This window comes from Polypterus senegalus, chromosome 17 (genome assembly GCF_016835505.1).
Source record: "Polypterus senegalus isolate Bchr_013 chromosome 17, ASM1683550v1, whole genome shotgun sequence".
NCBI lineage: Eukaryota > Metazoa > Chordata > Cladistia > Polypteriformes > Polypteridae > Polypterus > Polypterus senegalus.
In genome coordinates this window covers 87,017,659-87,040,721 of record NC_053170.1, presented here as the reverse complement: position 1 = coordinate 87,040,721, position 23,063 = coordinate 87,017,659, and the positions used below count along the sequence as shown (strand labels likewise).

Genomic DNA, 23,063 nt, shown 5'->3' with positions numbered 1-23,063 from the left:
CTCTGCTTTTATGCATGTTCTCTATGGTTCTAAAGTTCTTTGTACATTATGTTGCCAATAGGGTCCCCTGACTGCAGACATTGCTTCAAGCACATACAAAATGAACTATTTATTCCAGACAGCAAAGTCACTCACTGGCCAAGAATTTACTATGTAAGTAAACAAATATTGAGCAGATTTACCTCCTTCACAGCCTAGTTTTACTTTCATTTAGGCCCTAAAAAAATTATTATTTCCTTCACTTATTTCCTTCACGTTGTTGAGTAGTATTAATGTTCCAGGACTGTTGCCATCCTCTCCTCACCTAACCTTAACACAGACAAGCTATTGAAAGTAAAATAGAAAATTAGTTTATTTTTGAAAAATTTACTTTTATTATTTTTTTTATTACTCTGAATTCAAGATACCCAAAATTCCTCAAGTGGTTTTTTTCTCTAACCTAACCCAGGCAGACAAGAACTGACAACAAGAAAAAAATTTCAGGTTAAAAATGCACACAATACAAAGTTGATAAAAAAAAAGAGAATTATTGCTTTTGTTGAATTTTTTTCTGTAATCTTGTATTCAATAATTGCCAGATGATAGATTTTCAGTTGTGAAGGGGTGTGTCTTTTTCAGTTTATTTATGAATTTATTTGGTGTACGTGTCTGTCATTCAGAGTTTTGCTGCTTTAATTCCTTTCTACAGGCTGCAAGAACGATGACCATTCAGAAGCACTTATTGACCTGGTTGGTCTTGAAATTGTTATCCCAGCCGTGGCTGAACCTGCACAAGTACCAGATAATCCACTGGTTTTACCAGCTATCCCAGTCTTGCCACCCCCACCCTTACCATGTTCCTCAACTACATCCAGGAGTCGCTCCTCAAGCCAAACAGAACATTTCACAAGACAGCCCTCTACAGCCTTGTCTTTACTAGATGAAGAACTGTTGTCTCTAGGTATGTGCTCCTATTTTCTATTACTTTGCTATTATTTGCAGTTGTGATGGTGAATTTTTTTATGTCTATTATATAAAAAAATAAACTTGCAACAAGACAAGACTTTTTCCCGGGGACGAGACATGATCTTTTGAAGAGAGACAGAGACACTTTCACTTCCCGCAAGACAGACAAGTCATGTCATACTTACAACCTTAGGACGCAAGTCCTATGATACACATGCAAAGCAGGTTAGAGATAATGGAAGTAGGAAAATTCGAAAGTCTTACATTAGCACAAAATATTACACGGGGAAATAACGGAACAGCAAAAAGAGATCGAAGATTCAGGTGCTGTACAGGCTTTTAAACGTTCGAAGCTCCAAACGAAATGCAGATCACATGGCACGCAGCAGCAGTAAGCCAACAGCTTCTCAAGCAAAGAGAAGGTGAAAAAAACAGCTGTTACTTGTTTTGCAATGTATCACCGTTTAGGAGGGGTTTCGGGGGAGCGGCCGCGTCTCCTTGGGGGTTGCCCCCCTCTTCACAACAGCACCTCCCACTGGCCATGGGGGTAAGGGTAGGCAAGTGAAGTGCAGATCACGTGTGAGGGCAGCAGCTGCTTAAGCAAAGAGGAGTTAAAAAAATGTATTTGTTTCCCATTGTATCACCATTTAAGAGGGGTTTCAGAGAGGTGGCCACTGGCAGGGGGGGAAAGGGGTTGGCGAGCGAAGCCCCCTAGTTTTAAATATTACCATTATTCCATGCAAAAAACAATATTCCAGTATAGTATTAAAATATAAGTTTGGTATTTTTTCAGTCAAAATTATATCTTCAACATCATGGTATATATTCATTTTCCAAATGAAACTGTTTTATAAAGTGAAGTTTTTTTTTTTTGTTTTTTTTTTTAAATATAAAATTTTTAAAATACCTTGTCTGTTACTGCAGCTTATTATGGGGCTGGAGGGTATGTAACTCCACAGGTCAATGAAAAGCCTTAAAATGTACCAAATATGTCTACTTTGAAACCGCAAAGGTTTCAATTTAAGAAAACCTGTCCCCACGTTTATGAGACATCCTTGTGTACTGAAAGGAGACAAGTAATAATTATTTTATTACAGACTCTTGGTCACGTTTTTCTTGAGGGGAGAGTACTTTTCCTGTTCATTTGTCTTTTCACACCCACCAGTGACAGCCCCCTACATTGTCTTTGCCAAGCTAGTTTATGCCCAATATCCTTTTGCTTCTACAGTTCTGTTTCTTCAGTGGTTATGTTCTGCCATGGCTTGTAACAACAGACAGATGTACAGTTAAATCATATGATTATTTTTTCTAAAATGGCGCTAACTTTTCACCCATTACATTTGTGTTGCTATTTTTTATAACCAAAAGAGCAAGATTCAGACCAAATGGACGCGTAGCGAAAAGAGCACTTGTGAGTTTCATTGTACTTTATACAAATAAAAATACATTTGAACTGAACTGATTTACACTGCATTGTATTTTAAATAAAAAGCCTTAGATTTTTAAAAAGTGCCATGCCACCCTTTCTTGGAAAAAGGTAGAATGTGCGATACAGTAGGCTGAAGTACCACAAACCAACTTTTAAGGTTTTTTTTTTTTTTTGGAAATGTTTAGGTATTAGGTGAATGGGATTGATGAGCTGTTTTAGGCTTAAAGGGCTTTTCTTGTCAAAATTGTTCTATTATCTCATTAAATTGACTATGTGTGGTTGCAAAGGATGATTAGATCACTTTGGAAGTGATCCAAAGTTTAAAGAGAAGGAGTCGAGCTTCTTAAAGAATGAGTTTGGTATTTTTGAGGTCAGAGTTACCGTATATACTCATGTAAAAATCGATCATAAAATCAGACCCTGACTTATACGACTGTTCAAAAATGTGACTTTTTTTTTTTTATCTTCTTGCCTTCTCCAATCTCGCAGCAGTTTCTCAGACGCATCAAATTTTGTTGCAGCAGTGCAGTTACCAATTTATTTCACTATTTCATTGACGTTTAATTTAAAACCAGCTTTATGTTTTCTTCTGATAGAATGCTCCATCGTAGATAAGGGATGCTCTTACGATGAAGGTGTATGAGGGTGTGAGATACAAAAAAACACAAAACAGTGCAAACGTCGCTTTAGAATAGTTCAGGTATTACCGTGTGGTCACGTAGGCACAATACATTAAAAAAGGCCGTGTGCTCCGTGGTTACTCTGTCAGGTGGGCGTTAGCATATAATAATCCCTTAAACCAATAGCGTGAGTTTTCCGCATTCAACTTATGCGACCGACATTATAATATACCAGAAATTGTATGGTAAAATCAAGTCCTGGGAGAACTTAAACGCGAGTATATACGGTATTCTTTCACAATCATAGTATACATTCATTTACGACAGAAAATTGTGTTTTTTTAAAAATATAAGCATTTTTTATTAAATTTTAACAATATATTGTGAAATTGTTTATGCCTACAATGTTATGTTTACATGCCAACATTGTTGTCCATATGTACATCCTTACCCTCTCAACACAATGCACACTTGCACAATTGTTCATATTTGCACAGTGTAATTGCAGTAAAGAATTGCACATATAATACATGATTACACTACTTATCTGCCGTTTTGCACTGTTTCTTATAGTTCTTAGTCTATAGTCTGCATTTGTTACAGCCTTCCTGATGTGCCTCCCTCCCCAAAGTCCTTTTTGCTAGATGTATTTTCATATTTAGGTGTAGGTATTTGTATATTTAGTATACTGTATACTAGCTGTGTAAGCCCGTGTTGTAAAAAGCCCGGGCTCCTAGAAACTATGGATTCGAACACTTGAATCAATCAATCACATCGGTTGTTTATTAGCAGCGGTTTTGTTTTGCTGATGTGCTCGCCTCCTTTGTCTATCAGCGGCTAAGCGAGTTTCTGTCTTTCCTCGGCGGTTTCTCTTTGGTAACGGAGTCACTTTCTTTGAACTTCATGCTGTAGCCTCTCACTTCTGGGCCGGACACACACACACACACACACACTTCCACCCATAGACGTTCATATATAAGATGCATTTATATGTATAGATGTTATTTTATTTATTCCCCCCTCCCTTTGATCCTCTTGTGATCTGTCTGAAGTTCTGTCTGATTGCGCTGTTCTCCTGTCGTGTTGTGCGCTGCACCTTTGGTCCTGGAGGATGTTATTTCATCTTACTATGTGCTGTAATGAATACAGTTGAGATGACAATAAAACTCTACTTGACTTGACTTGACATTGTCCTTGCAGTTTAAAATGATGGCATCTTTGTGAATGTGAAAATAAAAGTCTTCAAACTTACTGAATATTTCTACTTTGGAAGGAAATAGATTCTGATTTCAGGAAAAACGCCTTCCACATTTCTGAAATATGTTTATGACAAGAAAATGAAATTGGAATTGATACACTTTATCTTAGATTCATGGCAGTATTTTTCCTGAGGTAGGAGTCTGTTCGCAGTGACCATCATTTGTGAAGTATTCATGTATATAAAGAAATAAAATACACAAAAACAGGCATGGTGATTTTTTGAAAAATAATTCACTTACGAACTTCAAAAGTACTGAACTTACCCTTTAAGAAAGCCCCTGCAACATACCAAGTACTCCATTTAAGTTGTCTAGGTGGTCTTATACAAAGTGTGGTATTAGCGTTTTATTGGCGCCAACCCTACATAGACTGACACCAGAGGCACGTATAAAACAAACAAAAACTTTTATTTTCTTCACCTGTGGGGCACGTCTTCCCAGTGAACCCCACAGGCACAACACAAATAAAGCATCCAAATCACCACATTCTTCTCCTCCACTCCACTCAGGGCAGCCTCGTCCACCTCCTCCCGACTCTGGCGCCCTGAGTAGTGGCTGCAGGCTCCTCTTCTAGCCCACCCGGAAGTGCTGCAGGTGCTCGTTGACCTACTTCTGGCTGCGCTCCCACCCAGACGGGCTCGTTAAGCCGTGCAGCACTATGCAGCTCACCCTGGCGGAGGCCACAGAGCCCAACCAAAATGAGCTCTGGTGTTCCATGAAAGTTGCCCCAACGCAACCCAGGGGGGCTGCCATCTAATGTTCCCGGGAACATAGCGTGCATCCCATGGCTGCTCCCCCGGATCCAGTGTTGAAGGGGTGTCCCGGCCGGGCATGGGCCCCGGCTGTCTGCCACAAAAGTAATGTGAGTTTTGAGTGGAGGGAGTCTGTAGAAAGATGAAAGATTTACTTTTGTTTCTCATTTAAAAGTGCATGTATACTCTTCCTGGTTTATTTATTTTTTAATTTGGTTTGTATTTCTTTAGGTTTAAATGATCCATTACCCATTGTAAATTATGGAAGTGAAGAAAATGCCCATAACAGCCAGTGGGCAGTGCCACAGGTATCTTTTGATAAGGTAAGGATTTCTTGACTTTACGTGCTATGAAATGGAATACCCAGTGTTTCTTCCGACAGTGGCGCTGGTTTAAGTTTACCAAAGCTTGTAATAATTGTAGGTAACAGATATAATAAATAATTCATATTTTGAAGAATGTTTAATACTGTACACCCAGATCGTCCTATAGTAGCTCCAAGCCACCTTCCACAGCAGGCTGTTTTTTCAGTCATGTTAAAATTACGTAGAATCTACAAACATCAGGAGTCTGTAAAATAGGGCGAGTGCAGGGGGTCGATCGGACATCTCTTCCTGGAGCACCTTTAACGTTAAAGGAAGCAGGAAGGATTGATGGCACACAGTTTCACAGTTTTTAACAATGGATTAAAAAAAATAATAAAAAAGGTTCCTTAAGAATTAAAATGTTGAGAGTTTTTTGTCCATGCTCACAAGGTGAATAATTTACCTGGAACATCAGAAATGTATAATATCATATTCAGGCCTATGAGCTTGAAAATGCCTCCTTTTGTAATTGGTTTTGGCCTTCCATCTACACAGAAACAACTGTTTCAGAAACACTCTCTAAAGTGTATACATTTGAAAACATTTGGCGTTGTGTAGCAGTGTGGATGGAGGAAACTGAGCTTTTTGAAAACTCTGACGTACAGTATGCTTGTCATTTTATCCAGCGGCGCCCAGTTTTCCTGTGCTAGTCCCCATCTTTGCTGTGAGATAGACCATCAGCTGATCCAGAGAAGTGACTAAGCCAGTGAAAGGCAACCTTTTTCGAGTTGCGGCGCACTAAGTCCAAAAATGTTCTTTTGCGGCGCACCTGAGGGACTGCCCATAAATAAAGTCGTGACGACACAATCTATGGAAAATCGCCAATAAAAACAGTTAATTTTACAAGTTTGAAAGACATTTTATTAATAAAGGAATCAAAGGATAAATCTTAAATTTAATTAATGTGAACGTTGAGATTGTTTTTCAGCCGATATGAGATTGATGCGAGGATCAATTTTCGAAAGACAGACGTGCATTTCCTTGTCGTGTCTTAGACTTCATTTCCGCATCCGTACAGTGAGCGAGATCTTCTAACAACGAGACTTTTTAAGTCTCACAAGATGTGTTTTTGACACCGCTGGTGTTGATATTATGATGAATGGTGAACAGCGAAAATTTTAACTTGCATTCAAAATAAATACATTCGTTTATTCAACAATCTGATTAACCGTTACCTGTTTTTCCAACATAAAATATATTTTTTTTAAACATTGTCTTTTTAATCAACCAAAAGTTCAAAAACACTAGCAATTTTAAATATTTTACAAAAGTTTTTGCGGTGCCCCTAGAAAATTCCGGTTGCCCGACAATGGTCTAAGCCTTGAAATGCACAAATATTTTTGTTGCATTTATTTTGGCAAAAATTCCATTCTAATTTTTTCAAGATTTTCTCTACTTTATACTCGTTTGTAACATTTAAAAGCATTTGTACATCATTGTCGGTTCAGAGAACACGGGCAAGTTTGGTGTTTTCTTCAGGTGCACATTTTTCTTTGTTATTTTAGCCTTTCAGTTTACTTTGCGTTTGCTCTAAAAGCAGGCGTTACCCTTGGCTGGCAAACTGCGAGTGCACAATTAGGAAAAACTTTTAGAAAAAGTATTGCAGTGAGAAGTCAAGCAAAAAGACCCCCTTTATTGGCTAACTCGAAAGATTACAATATGCAAGGCCCCCCTGTTCAGGCGAGATTAAGAAGAGCCCTGAGTTGCCTCAAAAGCTTGCAGATTGTAATCTTTCTAGTTGGCCAATAATGGTGTCATTTTGCTTAACTTCTCACCAGATGCTTTACAGGAGGAAAGCTTTGACTTCTTATAGAAGAGTTCCCAACATTGCTCTGATCTGAGAGTGTAATTGAAGAATATGGATAACAATGGTCCTCTCAACCACAACTGCTCAATCTAACTAAAAAGAGCAGTTATGCTGCCGGGCGTCTTTTTACTTGACTTCTCACTGCAATACGACACCCTAGTACTTCAGAAAAGTATTGCAAAACTTTGCTGTGAGTGGAACAATTCTTAAATGAAAACAGCATTTTCAAATGGATACATGTCAGTGTGGACTGAGCCTCAGCCATGTGAATGAATTCCTAGGAGGTACGAAAAAAACACAACGGTGCAGAAGTTCGGTCTAATAAAAGACCCCCACTAAATTTTTTGTGTTTGTTTTTTTTTTTTTGGTAGACATCAGACAACAATTTAGACTTCCTCAGCCAAGCTTTGCCAAAGGCAGCACCCTCATCAAGTTCAGCTTCATGGACAGCTTGTGGAAGTTATGCATCTGTGACCAGCATGCCAGCACCAGTTCAGGAAATTAGACAATCGACACCAGCCTTAGACAGCAGTGCTGTTGGAAGAGTTCAACAAGGGGACTCCAAAGGGTAAGAAGCTCCGCTACGGCAACTTCAAAAAACAAACCTGGTACACGTCTCCACACCCATTCACAAAACAACATTTGTAAGATGGAGTGAGCTTGTGTTATTGCCAGATTGCTTAATTTGGGTGGTTGTTAAAAATAATTATCATGCATATTGCCTAAAACATTTTAAGCAGGTACCAGTGTACAGGTCGGCCTGTACACTGGCACTATGAGTGCTGTGCGTTTTTTCCCAGTTGATTCTGGGGTTCGTCAGGGGTGTGTGTTTTTACTCCTACTCTGTTCAATGCTTGTATGGACTGGGTGTTGAGCAGTGTCATGGGGTCCAGCAGCTGTGGGGCATCTGTTGGTGAATAAAGATTCACGGATCTGACGATGCTGTGATCTTCGTGGAGTCAATGGAGGCTCTGATCGGGGCTCTCGAGAGACAGAGTGAGGAGTCTGAGTGTCTGGGCCTGTGAGTGTCCTGATAAAAACCAAAATCCAGACCTTTAATGACCTCTTGGGCACGGCCATCAGCTGTGTGTCTGTCTGCTGAGAGAGTGTCGACCTCATCGGGAGGTTTGCTTACCTCATCAGTGACAGTCATGTCTCAGGTGTCTCTTCCTATAAAGTCAGTAGACGGATTGGGAGAGCATAGGGGGTCATGAGGTCGCTGGAAAGGGGTGTGTGGCGCTCCTGATATCTCTGCAAAGGACAAAGGTCCAAGTCTTTAGAGGCCTGTCTTGCTATATGGTTGCGAGACATGGATGCTATCCAGTGACCTGAGACAAAGACTGGACTCCTTTGGTACTGTGTCTCTCCGCAAAATCCTTGGGTACCGTTGGTTTGACTTTGTGTTGCTCATGGAGTCCTGAATGAGGCACATGACCTGCATTGTGAGGGAGCGCCAGTTACGTTACTACGGCCATGTGGCGCCTTTCCCCAAGGATGATCCGGCTCGCAGAATCCTCATTGTTGGGGACCCGAGTGGCTGGACCAGGCCAAGGGGTCACCCACGTAACACCTGGCTGTGGCAGATAGAGGGTCATTTCCGGAGGGTGGGACTGGACCGCGTATCTGCCTGGGGGGTTTTGTCATGTGGTGGGCACGGCACCACACTGGACCAGTGCATACTCCCCAACTTGACCTGACTTGATTTTAAGCAGGGTATTTACAGAAGACGTGCCTTAATCGATGATTTCCATTTGTTGGTGTTTGTTAGTGGCCAAGTTCTTCTAAACCCTATGAGATCACACAAAGCCGTTTTTCTGTTTGCTCAGGCCCGGTGCAAGGTCAAAGGTCCAATCGGCGTTTCTTCTGACAGTGTGTTTCAAAGACGCACAGCTAGTATAAGCAGGCACTTCTTTACAGTCAGTTCTTGGATTACGACTGCTTACGGTGATTAGCTTATGATTACCACACATTTCCATGGAAATGTCAGCATCATACAAAGAACCCATCTTGAAACTTAACTGACCAGTGTTTCCTTCTGCCATAAAATAATAACCCAAAACTCACTGCACACTGCATATCTACACCCCTTATCAAAAGAAAAAAGGAAAACTTTTAGTCTGGCCATATCCGCCTTGTACATTCTGTCCAGTTAAACGTGCATCACACTTACTGAAGTGAAAACAGCCTCAATAAAACGGCGACTGCAGCCGAAGGAAATGGGAAAGCATCTGAAAAGAACAAAGAACTTGGTGGAGTCAGTGAGTTGTAGGCGTCATGCAGTTGCAATTTTTAAAATTCATTTTAAGTTGCTACAGTTTACAGTAAACGTGCCTTCCTGTCAGTTTAAGATTTCCATTTGGTAGGATTATTCATTTTTGTTTGTGCCTGTAGCTCAGGGATCTCAAACTCCGGTCCTGGAGGGCCGCAGTGGATGCAAGTTTTTATTCTAACCCTTTTTCTTAATTAGTGACCTGTTTTTGCTGCTAATTAACTTGTTTTAAATTCATTTTAATTGACTTGTTCTTGAAGACTAAGATCCCTGCATTGTCTCTCTTTCCTTAATTAGCAGCCAAACGATAACGAGATACAAAATGAGCCAAAACAACTGGTGACCATCATACAATATCTGAAAATAAAGAAAGGTGAACGTCTTGGGAATGTTGACCCACTCGTGTCCCCAAAACATTTTATTGGTGCTTTTAGAAAAGAGAAATTCAATAATTGCATAAATGTCTGCTATTGCACCACAAGAGCAGCAACAAGCCATGGAATTAAAGAACGAGTTTGACTAACAACGTGAATCGGCGCCTCATTAAGCAACTGGTTCGAGTTTTGAGGCCCTGACTTAGTTGCTCTTCTGTTGCTCTTCTGTTTGGGTGCCATTAAAGGAAAGAAATGAAGCAATTCAGAGGAACGAAGAGAATAAACCTTAAAAAAACAAGTCCATTAAAACAAAGGAAAAGGAGTTAATTAGCAGTAAAAAGTGGTCACCAGTTAAGAAAAGGGTCAGAATGAAAACCCACCAGGCCTGGAGTTTGAGACCACTGAGCTAAACCCAACGATATTACAAAAAGCCGTTGTTCTGTGGTGCCAGAGCCACATTACAATCAGGGTTTGTTCTGCAAGTGTGTTACAGTGACATGTAAGTAGAGTGAGCCGTTCGTTATACGTCTTTACATTCTTAGATTATGACTCCTAGCGATGGTTAGCTTATAATTACCAAACATTTCTATGGATGGCACAAGCAGACACTTCATCTAAGTACTGAGTAGTGAGTGTCAGTGGTGGCAGTCCAATAAAAACATTTCAATATTACAAGATTTAGGTGTTGCTTAGAGCGTAATGAGCTCAGTGAAATGCGCTGTGCAGTCAGTTCTCTACTTTTATTCGTACACCACGTTGACTTCCACAACAGCGCCGTGAATAAACCAAAAACATGCACGATGGATTTTCTTCACCAAGAATTTTAGATAGATAGATAGATACTTTATTAATCCCAAGGGGAAATTCACATAATCCAGCAGCAGTATACTGATACAAAAAACAATATTAAATTAAAGAGTAATAAAAATGCATGTAAAAACAGACAATAACTTTGAATAATGTTAGCATTTACTCCCCTGGGTGGAATTGAAGAGTCGCATAGTGTGGCGGAGGAACGACCTCCTCAGTCTGTCGCTGAAGCTGCTCCTCTGTCTGGAGATGATCCTGTTCAGTGGATGCAGTGGATTCTCCATGATTGACAGGAGTCTGCTCAGTGCCCGTCGCTCTGCCACGGATGTTAGACTGTCCAGCTCCGTGCCTACAATAGAGCCTGCCTTCCTCACCAGTTTGTCTAGGCGTGAGGCGTCCTTCATCTTTATGCTGCCTCCCCAGCACAACACCACGTAGAAGAGGGCACTCGCCACAACCATCTGATAGAACATCTGCAGCATCTTATTGCAGATGTTGAAGGACGCCAACCTTCTAAGGAAGTAGAGTCGGGTCTGTCCTCTCTTGCACAGATCATCAGTATTGGCAGTCCAGTCCAATTTGTCATCCAGCCGCACTCCCAGGTATTTAAAGGTCTGCACAGTCACCTCTGATGATCATGGGGTCCATGAGGGGCCTGGGTCTCCTAAAATCCACCACCAGTTCCTTGGTCTTGCTGGTGTTCAGGTGTAAGTGGTTTGAGTCGCACCATTTAACAAAGTCCTTGATTAGGTTCCTGTACTCCTCCTCCTGCTGCCCACAATGGCAGTGTCATCAGCGAACTTTTGCACGTGGCAGGACTCCGAGTCGTATTGGAAGTATAGAGGCTGAACAGGACCGGAGAAAGTACAGTCCGTTGCGGCGCTCCTGTGCTGCTGACCACCATGTCAGACCTGCAGTTATCGATCAAATTGACGAGGGCTGAAGTACACTCACACACTGCCTGCCACCTCACGTGACAGCATAATTCCAGAGAATTGTCTACGGGACCCAGGATTGAAATAGGAGCGTTTAGGCATCTATGAAGTAAATGTGTATACTTCTTTATATCTGAAGTGTGCACATAAAGCGTTTAGTGTTCTTAATTTAGAATTTAATTGTTTGTCAGTCTGATGCAACTAAGTCATAAAGTAGTGGTGACAACATTTGAAGATGTATAAAAAGCTTCTTGTGCTATGGTGTGATTTATCTGTAGTCACATAAAAAGTGAATGCTCAGCTACTGTTTAATGTGTCGGCAAAACTCGGATGAGTAATTTATTAATATTGATTTTATTTCTGATTTAGAATCTCTGACCAGCTAGATCCAGCGTCTTTGTTCAATGACATCCCTGGTACAATCTCTGGCTCCAGTGCCGTAGCTGCACCTCTCCTTTTCCACGATGTAAGAAAGACGGTGGCTTCTTCCTCCACCCCCGGAAGTCCACTTTTCCAGTATCCATCACCCGTTCACCTGTCGTCGCAAGGAAGTCCTGCTAAGATGGCTGAAATTTCACTGGCCAATGTCCATGTTCCTCTGGAGTCTATAACTCCCAGTAAGTTGCTTAGTGGGTTTACCTTGACAGTTGACTTTTACTCCGTGTGCAGTACAGTACTCAGAAGGTCATGCCAGCCGATACCCACTGAAGTGCTGGTAATGGACGGCATTTCAGTGTCCGTGGAGGGCCACTCACTTTACAAGTGAGAATGTCTTTAGAAGTCTGACCACAGTTATAAATCAGAGTGACCCTGTTAGTTAGGGTTTCTATTTTCGATGAATACAAAAAATAACTGAATATGTGATGAACCACAAAGTGAAGTTTAGTTGGACTTGCTTTTTATTTTCACTTGTTTAGTAGAAGTCAGACAATTACGTGTTGAAGGGGAAATTCCTTCTTTTTGATACACATGCTCATAACACCTTTCAGGGCCCATGTTGATAATTTAAAACGTTATAATAATAATGTTTTATTTACGCAGAGCCTTTCATACACTCAAGGATACTTTTACAATTCATTAAACACGTTAACAATAGAAATTGCATACAAGAAAATGAATAATACTCATTGAAGAGTTTGAAATGAATAATAGATTTTTCCTCGTGAAGGCTGAGAGGAAGACATTCCACATTTTAGGGGCCATCACACTGAAAGCTGTGCCACCCATAGTCACTAACCTGTATTTAGGTGCAGTGAGTGAGTTCGCGTCCGATGACCGTAATGCAGGGCAGGAGTGTAAGCAGGACAGATAATGAGGGGCTAAACCATGAAGGGCTTTAAAGGTGATGAGAATAATTTTATATTTGATTCTTGAAAAGACTGGTAACCAATGTAAATTATAAAGGACAGGAGTGATGTGAGCAGAGTTTTCAGTGTGTGTAAGTAGACGAGCAGCAGAACTGTGAACATACCGGAATCTGTTGATCTGTTTAGTCGTGCGGCCATCAAACAATGCATTGCAATCGTCCAGACGGGTAGTGATGATGAAAGCGTGAATGAGGGCTTCAGTATCCTTCACACTGAGGAACGGATGCAGATGAGCGATGTTATGGAGATTGGCTGTCTGTACTGTTGAGCTAATGTGTGGCTGGAAAGTAAGAAGCTGATCAAAGATGACACCCAAATTATGGACTGATGACGTGGGTTCATTAGGATACCTGTCAATGTCAATTTTTAACCCACGAAAAGTAGAGAGGACAGATTTGGTACCATCTAATAAGATTTCTCTTTTATTAGGATTAAGTTGTAAAAAATGGTCTCTCATCCAATGATTGAATTATGAATTATATTCATTGGTTGTATTTTTAATGAAGTATTTTTCTTGTGTGGCCTATTTAGTCTAGTGGTTAGCATTGCAGCCTGGCAGCTCCAGAGTCCTGTACTGCATATAAGAAATGAGTTTGTGCTCTTCATGTCTGGGTGGGTTTTGCTCCCACATTTCACAAGTAAACTGGTTTGAAGTGAGTGATGGCACCACACCCTGTACTGCTGGGACAGACGCCAGCTCTACAGAATCCCCACCTGAATTGGCAGGTTAGAAAGCGGTTGAATTAAAATATGATCTAGAGCGAAGTACAAATCTCGCCCAGTATTCAAATCCCTTGTCCACTTTCTTGCCTGTCTTGCACTTAGAGATATCCACGAGCAAAATGAATTGGCATTTTCCAGCTTTTAAAGGCACTGCTAAGATGCTTTGGCAGCGCTGTAAGGTCTGTGTACAGAAACGATCAATTAGCTCTAATAAAATGCGGAGACGTCAGCTGTCAAAGCCAGGAAGTTCCTTTCCTAACTCTTTAAATGTTGGCATTTGGGTTCCACTTGTCTCTCCTCTCATTTGACAAAACAGAAGTAGCTGCTTATTGCCAGAACAAGTCCATCGTATCTTCATTGCTGTCCATCTTTCCTGTACATATTAGATGGGACAAAGCAGCTTGTGTTGCACTGAATTTCAGGACAGAAAATCCATCCATCATTGTGAGTTCAACTCCACTGGTTTTGTCACTTTCAGATGACATCCCTCCATTAGAAATTGTGTAGTGAGAAAAGTGATTTAATTTTGAACTCCAAAGAACAGTTAGCTGCTGAAATACACGAGACCAGTAAGGCAGGACTAATACATTGAAGGTCACCTGGAGAGCTGGGCGACGATTGTTAACAGTTCTCTGTCTGGAAAATGACATGCAGGTCATGATTATTACAATAGCTTTGTTAATGCAAGTGGCACAGCGCACTCGGATCCAAATCTCGTATGTCAGTACTCCGGTTACTCACAACTGTGAAGCTAAACACCTTTATGACACTAAATGTCCAGTCAGAAAATGAGTTTGGTTTGGCGGGGGATCGGGAATCTTAAGCATAAAAAGGTTTTTTTTAGTAAGAAATTATATAATTGAATGATTTCATGCCATCACGTGGACGCTTGCAGAAATGGTGGAATGCATAATCGAGTCTTAAACTAAGAAGATTGTGTTTGTTTAGATCCTTCTGTGCTCAGCTAATAAAATATTTTCTGTTGTCCTTAGGCAAAGTTCTTCCTGTGACTGCCTATGACAAAAATGGCGTGCGAGTTTTGTTCCACTTTGCCAAAGATTGCCCGCCAGGCAGACCTGATGTGCTGGTAATCGTCATCTCCATGCTCAACACTGCCCCTCTACCAGTTAGAAATGTTGTCCTGCAAGCGGCAGTGCCCAAGGTAAGTGGGTCATAAACATAAGAAGTTTATCAAAAATGCAGAATTTTGGCTCAGTTCATGCAGCAGTGTGCAAATAAATAAGAGAGACAATACCGATTTGAATTGTTTTTAATCGTACGTAACAATACATTTATAAAATACACAATGCGGCCACAGCCCAGCTCAGGTATATAGGCTTGTTGGACACACCCTTTCCAAACCAGAGCCCTGCTCCATTCTCCTGGAGAGTGTTTGTGCGCTCAGTTACTGAGGTTGGTTGCTCATGAAGATCGGGCCGGTTCAGGTCAAGGTTCTGTTCAGGCCACTCGAGGTCCTCCATGTAATTATGGGCCTAGGCCAAACAGAAAAACAGCCCCAGACCATCATCCCTCGCCCATCAAACTTTACAGTGGGCACTATAGGGTTCTCCTGGCAACCACCGAACACAGATTCACCTATCAGACAGGCAGATGGCAAAGTCCAACGGCGGCATGCTTTGCACCTCTCCAGCCGATGCTTGGTGTCTTGTGGTTTTAGACTTGTGAGTGGCTGCTTGGCCATGGAAGCCCATTTCATCAACCGTTTTTCCAGAGGCAGTTTGGAACTCAGTTGTGAGTGATGCCGCACAAGACTGGTGAGTTTTGCAAGCTGTGCACTGCTGTCTGAGTTTGTGGGGTCTACCACTTCATGGCTGAGCTGCTGTTGCTCCTCGATGCTTCCACTTCACAATAATAGCGCTGACATTTAACTGGGGCAGATCTAGCAGAGCAGAACATTCACATACTGACTTCTGGCAAAGTTGGCATCCTATGACAGTGCCATGTTTAAAATCACTGAGCTGTTTAGTACAACCCATTCTGGTACCAATATCTGTCGATGGAGATTACTTGATGTTAACAATGGACATGGCTGAAGCACTGGAATTCAGTAATTTGGAGGGAATGGCTCATGTAGTGTAAGAACAATGCCTCACTCACACACACACACACACACACACACACGATTACAGTGCCAACGTCAACTCCATCAAAACGTGACTCTGCAGTGTAAGTAGTTGTGAAATATTTAAAAATCTTTACATTAAAATCCTTGTAAACTAAAGTATTGGGTTAACAAACGTTCATGCCGCCCCCTCTACCAATTCTTTAAAGTGTTTGTAACAGTTGTTACCATTTTTATTTTTTTGAACAGTCCATGAAAGTCAAACTGCAGCCTCCTTCTGGGACAGAATTGGCATCCTTCAACCCAGTCCTCCCACCAGCGGCCATTACACAAATTATGCTCCTGGCTAACCCAACTAAGGTAAGCGTTTTGAATTTATGGTGTAGTTCTTACAAGTGTACAATAGAAGCTCATCACCAGGACCTTAACTAAAGTAGGAACTAAGTGGTAGATGAAGCCCCCATCTGAAAAACCCAAAGGCCTACGTGCTTCTGGGCCCAATCAAAAACATTAGAAAATCTCCTGAGTAGCCTCTCTGAGGAAGGTTAATGTATCAGGCAGGCCCTGACCAGCGTGTGCTCCCATGATTCCAGTGTGTCAAAAGGATAATAACCGAGAGACAACGTTTTCTAGAAGGTTTTTGCAGGATTTATTAACAGAAACCGCTAGGCCTCTTCCCATTCTTCATCTACAAACATTATAGTGATGTGAAAATCAGGCTTGTTAAGTGTGATAGATTGGGCAGAAGCACTGCACTGCGCAGGGCAAAATGCACGTTTCTATTTTACAATTGCCTTGACATAAATTCAGCATTCTAGGGTAGTGTTTCCCAACCAATAGTCTGTAGAATTTTTTTTCCACAAGAATCGGTCAAGCCATGAATTTCACACAGGCATTCCCAACTGCCGCTCTGCGTCGTTCACTGCTCATCACTGTGCCACCACTCTGCTCCATCTTTACGAAGGCTTGCATACTTCAATTGGTTCACAGCTCAAAAAACGAGGAGATTAAACGAGTTAAAAAAACGAGGAGTATAAAGTAAACAGAGTAGTCTGGTGTTGTGAAGATTAGCAAAAAAGAATGTTCACTTATCTGAACCAGAGAACTACTGTAATGTTTTAGTGACAATAGGAGAAGCCACAATACGGTTAGTGATCTGTCAGAACTTTTATTGTGTCACAGTACAAGACTCTCACCTTAATAAATCAGAACAACCTTTGTAGTAAATAACATTTAATCAGCGTCTTCCTTTAACTTAGCCTACGGTACCAACACACTAAGATGGCCTTCCGACTCCTCGTGGTAAATTCCCACAGAGTGATGTTCCCTCCAGCATGTTCTCCCAGTTGGCATCTCTGAATACTTTTCATGGCAGGCATAATCTGCTGTACCTCAACCAGAGGCAGAGAAGCAGTGCTTCTACTCTGACCTTCTACTATCCTGCCATGGGGGGCGATCCCAACGACCCTGCACTGGACACTCGTGCCAGCCATTTGTAAGTACAATTTCATTCTTTCAGTTCCTACCCAGAGCCTGTGTCAGTGGTGTTATGGGGACCCATCTTCCCTCTGTTCATGTTCTACGCTGATTTTTCCCCGAAGTTAACTGTCTTCTTCTATAATACGCTACCTTGGCTGCTCGTTTGCCTGTCCAGGATTTTAAATCACCCGTAGCTCACAAACTGTTTGACTTATTGACCTGATATTTGGTACACAAACTACGTGACCTCTACTGTACATTTTCAGGGTGATGATTGACCTCCAAGGTCTTTTTATTTTATTGTAGAATCAACTCCTGGCAGCGGGTAGCAGGGTGGTCGTGTGGCGGATGTGTACGAGCGCCGTTCTCATCCCTACCACTTCATATCTTAAATCATTCTTGAGGCAGATTAAAGACTTAAGTGACAGCTTAAGTGTAAAATTAAAGAAAACGTACAAAGTAATTGAAACACAAACACTGACTTAATCAGTTTTAATGTGAAAAGATGCCGACGAATGAAGAGAAGAAGCGGGCCGCTCAGGAAGCAGTAAGCGCATCAACCTCTGAGCAAACGAATGGTAAACGTACAGAGAGAGCATGAAAACGATAAGTTGTGCAGTGCGCTGTTACTGGTTCATAATATTTTAGCATTTTGCACATATGACTCCTGTAAGGATTATGCGACACGAGTAATGTTTGCACTTTTGTTCCTTTTCCATGAACATTTTCACATTGTTTGCCATTGTACAACATGGGTTGCCAACACGTTTGATTACATTAAACCTTTTTCTCTCATTCTGCATTTAAACATGAGAGTCAACATTTTTTCTCATCTACATGGGGGCAAATAACATTTAAAAAATATGTTTATATTTCACAAAATATCATTCTTTTAATATTTGATGTTGTATGTTTCTGCAGGAACGGGTTCGGTTGCGCTACAAGCTGACCTTTATGCTCGGGGAGCAGCAATGTGATGAAGTTGGAGAGGTGGACAAGTTCCCATCAGCAGAGAACTGGGGGAGTCTATAGCACCGTCAGTGGACCCCCACTTGACTGAGCCAGGAGCACCTCCATAATGAATGTTTCATTTAATAGGCAAGTGCTATTGCATTTTAAAACAGAAAAAAGTGTCATATCCATTTGCTTCTGGACTTTTTATTTCCTTTTTTTTGTGATTCAAAGAAGAGTTGAAATTAGTGCAAAACATTCCCAAAGAGTAATGTTATTGCCTCTGTGTACACAAACTAGTCTGCAAGGGTCTGGTGCCGGGACCACCGTCAAGTCTTCAGCACCAGTGAAGGTGCAGCCAACGCCGGAGCACTGCAGCTTTTTAACGTACCCGCACTTGCTCAGAATGAGGTGACATAAGCCAGGTGGCCGCCTGTGTATTTTACTGCAATGCCGCGAAAGAGCAGAGAGATTGAATTCCCAGTTTAGAGAAAGGAGCCAAATTAAAATACGCAGCCTGCTGCCTTACTGCCATCGACACCTAACCTGTTTTACCAAGCGTTACCGTCGTTGAAAAGAACTCGGTTTGAAGTGACGTATTGCAGGCCGCTTGCTCCAGCTGAGATGACAGTATTTATTTATTTATTGAGTTGTGATTTTTACATCATACTGACATTCTGTTTACATTTCCCTCCGTATGAATGTAATAGAAAGTGAAGAACGTATTTCTGCAAAGATTAACAGACACCAAGAACAGGTCAGGAAATTTAACATTCAAACAAGACGAAAGGCATCCTTAGAGGCCACTGGACAGTAACTGGGTTGCCCCGGACCAGCAGTCATTTTTTTTTTTAACTGGTTAAATTGATTTTTTTTTTCCTCTGTGTTATGGTTTTGTGCTGACAAATCCATCTGTAAATTATGGCGACGTGTTTCAGGAGCTTTCTTCTGTCAGCTCTGTGACGTGTTTAATAAAACTTGAATTCTGCTCTGTACACTGGGGGGCTCAAGGTTTTTTTATTTTTTATTTTATCTGTTCCTGTATGGTGTGTAATAAATGTGAATGTAAATATGACTTCAGCTGCATGACAACTCAAAAGCTTTGTTTTAAAATTCAAGGTTTTTTATTTTTATTTCCAACTGGAACACATTTTTCAAATACGGTGAGAAGTTTATCCTGAATTTCCTCTCCAAGGCAGCAACTGGTTGGCATTACATTGACAGGTTTATGGCCCGGGTTGAGCTTTCAGAAATACTCTGATGCCTTACGGTGGAGACTTTTAGTAAGATTGTGATTAAAATTACCTCCAGTAGTAAAAAAAAAAAAAAATACAACGTGGGGAGCAACACTGCAGGTCAGTACGATTATTTCTCAATTAACATGAAATGTGTGGGCCAATAGAACATTTGTTTTTTTAAGCAAAAATGTCTCCAGAAAGACGTTTGTGAAGTTCAGAGACAAGATATACTGAAAAAAATGATGGTGAATCCCTTCTGGCCTTGCTGCACAAGAGACTCACAGTAACAAGAAGAGAACGGCCGTATGGCATAACGTTAACTCGGGTGAGCCCAGAGACTTGTATGGCTGAGCTGACAGTGGGAGCTTTTGACCTTTTCTAGATTCTTCGCTAAAGACTTTGTCATCACAGTTTTGTTTCTTACATATTTTTGTAGCAGTACGTCACATTCAAAAAGAACAGTGATAAGAGTGTAGATCAAACGTGTTTTATTGCCATGTTATAGAATCAGACAGCTGAAGTTGCCTTCATAGACGGCCCGTTCTAACTGAAGCTCCGTGCTGTTAGCAGTAGTCGTTTGACGTGGAGGGGCTGTGGCTGTGATGGAGATTTAAAACTAACCGTAATGACTGCATCTGAACAGGATAGATAACAGATCATTGTGGTGCTTTAACAATAAATTGCAGTGTCAGACGAATACCAGATCATTGTAACCTTTAGTTCTCGCAAACCGTGAGATGATTGTTCATTTCATTGAGATACGAAGTAGAGGTTTAGCTGCTGTAGCATAAAGTGTCACCAAGCTACCTTACATAAGTGATGTAAAAAAAACAAAAGCAACTTTTCCAGACATGAACATCATGTCACTTACCCACTTTGTTTTTCAAGGAGCAAAAGAAACGAGCTGCCATGACTGAGGTTTGCACAAGACGGTCACACAGCCGCAGCAGTCAGACTGTTAGCACGCAATGAGACCTACTGCTGCACTCTGGGACAGTAAGGGAAGACAAGACATTATTATTATTGCTGTACTGAATCAAGAAACAATATCATCATCATTAGAGAAACAAATTATTAAACATGCACCTAATGTTATACCTTCCTTATATAGTAATAACCCCACCTCCATCTGGCCCCGCCCCATCCTGGCTCCGCCCCGAGGAGTCTTCGTATCAGCAGCACACACAACTGCAGGCGTTTCAGTGTTCTACTATCAGCGCAAGCTGTCAAAGGATTAAAAGTAATATCAACTTAAAAATATAAAAGATAAAGTAACCCCTCTAAAGGTAGAACCAACAACGTGAATTCATTTGTTGTTTTGGTTGAACAGAACAAGAGCAGACTTTGCAAATTCACCAAAGCTTTTCAATTGGAAATTTTAAAATGTTAAGATATCTCAGTGAAAACTAAACTTTCCCGTCAAGATTTCCTGAAGAATAAATGAATCAGTTCATTGGGAGCCGAGTTGTTTCGTATAGACAGACATACAGACATGGCTACCACAGTAGGTGCTGTCCATATGACACGTGAAGGAGATATGCTGGTGAAGCTTACTGACATTCTGATTGAGTGTATTGGCTGGAAATGAACAGCAGGTCTACTCTGAGCGTCAGGTGCTTTAGGTGCCCTACACCTGTCGCCATTTATATACATTTGATGCTCTCCTTCAAGTTAGTTTTAAAGCCCAATAACCATCCGGTTTTTTTTTATAAAACCGAGAACCTGCTCTTTGATTCTTGGCAATGAAGGCTACTTTACCTTCTGATGACCTTGTACTCCCTAAAGAGAGTTATAAACTATAAGAAAAAAAAATACAAATATCATTGCAAATAATACATTTATTGCTGTAGACATAAAAAAGAATGACATACTTGGCTTATGTACAGGCATATAAAGATAGAAAACACAGCAATGGTCGGCGTCGTATCTAAAAAGCATTTACTGAACCCTCCTGGACAATGGCTGATGCCAGATTTCGTGCAAGTGCCAGACGCAGAAGCTCTACTTTAGTGATCTCAATGTCATCTTCCTAAAAAAAATCAAAACAAAAAAAAAAAAATCATAGCGTCGTTTGAGTAACACGAGTGTCTTGTTAAAATACATTACAGTGTAAGTAACTTCGGCACACAGTGGATATGTGGGTCCTTCTTACAGACATCTGAGGCTGCTTATCAGGTTAATGCGATACCACCAGGTGATATTTAGTGCATGAACAGAGACGGTCAATGTCAAGTAAAAACACAAAACAAAGTAGATCTGAGGAAAACAGTCAGCTAAATATTGTACATGTCCCTGACACTCACCTCTGCCAGTACATATCACTGTTGGGACTTCACATGGAAATCCTAGAATGCTCAAAACTGATCAGCCTCTTAACACCTCACACAAGATGGCAGGTGGTGTGCCCGGCTATTCTGAGTACTGTCATACAAAAAGCAAGGTTCAAAAGTACAATTTCCAAATATATATTCAAAATTAGGTTGTGTGTGTGTTTGTGCTTTTTTTTTTTTAACATACTTAAACTAATAAATATTTTATTAAAATAATAACGGCTTCACATCAAGAACAAACACCAGCAGCCAAAAAATAAAAGGTTCCTAGCAGTACTCTGGCACATCACAATGGGTATGCAGCGCAGGGACACCAGTGGAGTGAGTGCTACAAGACCCATGTAACCCTGTAGAAGCTTTTCATGATCTGCAGAAGCAAGTTTTTTAAAAACAAGTTCAGATTAATATTCTAGCAGAGCGTGGCGCCAGCACATGTGGCTCATAAGGGTTGAAGCTCCTTCTCATGGCTGCTTTTATAGCTTGCTGTCCTGACAAGGATCACGTGAAATACGAGCCAGTTAGTAAGACTGTGACAGGCTGAGCACGGAGGATCTCAGGTTTAAGAGGGAATGGGACAGAATCAGATGCCAAATGATATAATCAGGGCACCAGAAAAGTGTGGGATCAAAAAAAAAAACCTCTACATTGTGAACGGTTCTAGCTAAAGTTTTACTAATAAAGACAACAAGCTAACCATTCAAAAATCTAACAAATACTTCAGCTTTACACAGCACATCTGGAATACTACAAATGCCAAAATTAGTGTGGTTACAACAAACAACCATTCTCCTACTACTGAATGTTAGCTTTTTTCCTTTGAATAAGACCTTTTTAAATAAATCTGAATTATATTACCATATACAGTGGGTATGGAAAGTATTCAGACCCCCTTCAATTTTTCACTCTTTGTTATATTGTAGCCATTTGCTAAAATCATTTAAATTAATTTTTTCCTCATTAATGTACACACAGCACCCCATTATTGACAGATTAAAAAAAAGAATTTTTGAAATTGTTGCAGATTTATTAAAAAAGTATATACAGTATCTGAAATATATATATTTGAATAGTGACATTCGACCTGACAGCCCTAAAATAAATAAATAAATATACATATACAGTATATACACATATACATACACACACACACACATATATATATAATATACATATACAGTATATACACATATACATATACAATACACACACAGGGTGGTCCAGATCTAGTTATGCAGATCCAGATCGTCTGGATGACTTTGATTTATGCGGGGACGACTCTTCATGTCGCCAGTTCGCACACTTCTCGATGGTCCAGGATTTTTCAGGC

At 40.8% G+C, this 23,063-nt stretch overlaps 2 protein-coding genes across 3 annotated transcripts in view; one reads left to right on the top strand and one right to left on the bottom strand.

The window, feature by feature from the left end:
- Positions 1 to 19,163, top strand: part of LOC120517862 (ADP-ribosylation factor-binding protein GGA3-like) — a 38,629-nt gene extending 19,466 nt beyond the window's left edge. Inside the window, exons 11-18 of the mRNA XM_039740364.1 lie at positions 689 to 940; positions 5,237 to 5,328; positions 7,549 to 7,745; positions 11,935 to 12,182; positions 14,648 to 14,817; positions 15,988 to 16,098; positions 18,139 to 18,315; positions 18,879 to 19,163. Of these exons, the coding sequence (XP_039596298.1) occupies positions 689 to 940; positions 5,237 to 5,328; positions 7,549 to 7,745; positions 11,935 to 12,182; positions 14,648 to 14,817; positions 15,988 to 16,098; positions 18,139 to 18,249 (1,181 nt within the window). The 3' untranslated portion in view covers positions 18,250 to 18,315; positions 18,879 to 19,163. The remainder of the gene's footprint in view (positions 1 to 688; positions 941 to 5,236; positions 5,329 to 7,548; positions 7,746 to 11,934; positions 12,183 to 14,647; positions 14,818 to 15,987; positions 16,099 to 18,138; positions 18,316 to 18,878) is intronic.
- Positions 19,164 to 21,226: 2,063 nt separating this feature from the next.
- Positions 21,227 to 23,063, bottom strand: part of nup85 (nucleoporin 85) — a 51,883-nt gene continuing 50,046 nt past the window's right edge. For both annotated transcript variants that reach the window (XM_039740366.1, XM_039740365.1), the window contains exon 19: positions 21,227 to 21,435. In XM_039740366.1, coding sequence (XP_039596300.1) covers positions 21,334 to 21,435 — 102 coding nt within the window. In that variant the 3' untranslated portion in view covers positions 21,227 to 21,333. The remainder of the gene's footprint in view (positions 21,436 to 23,063) is intronic.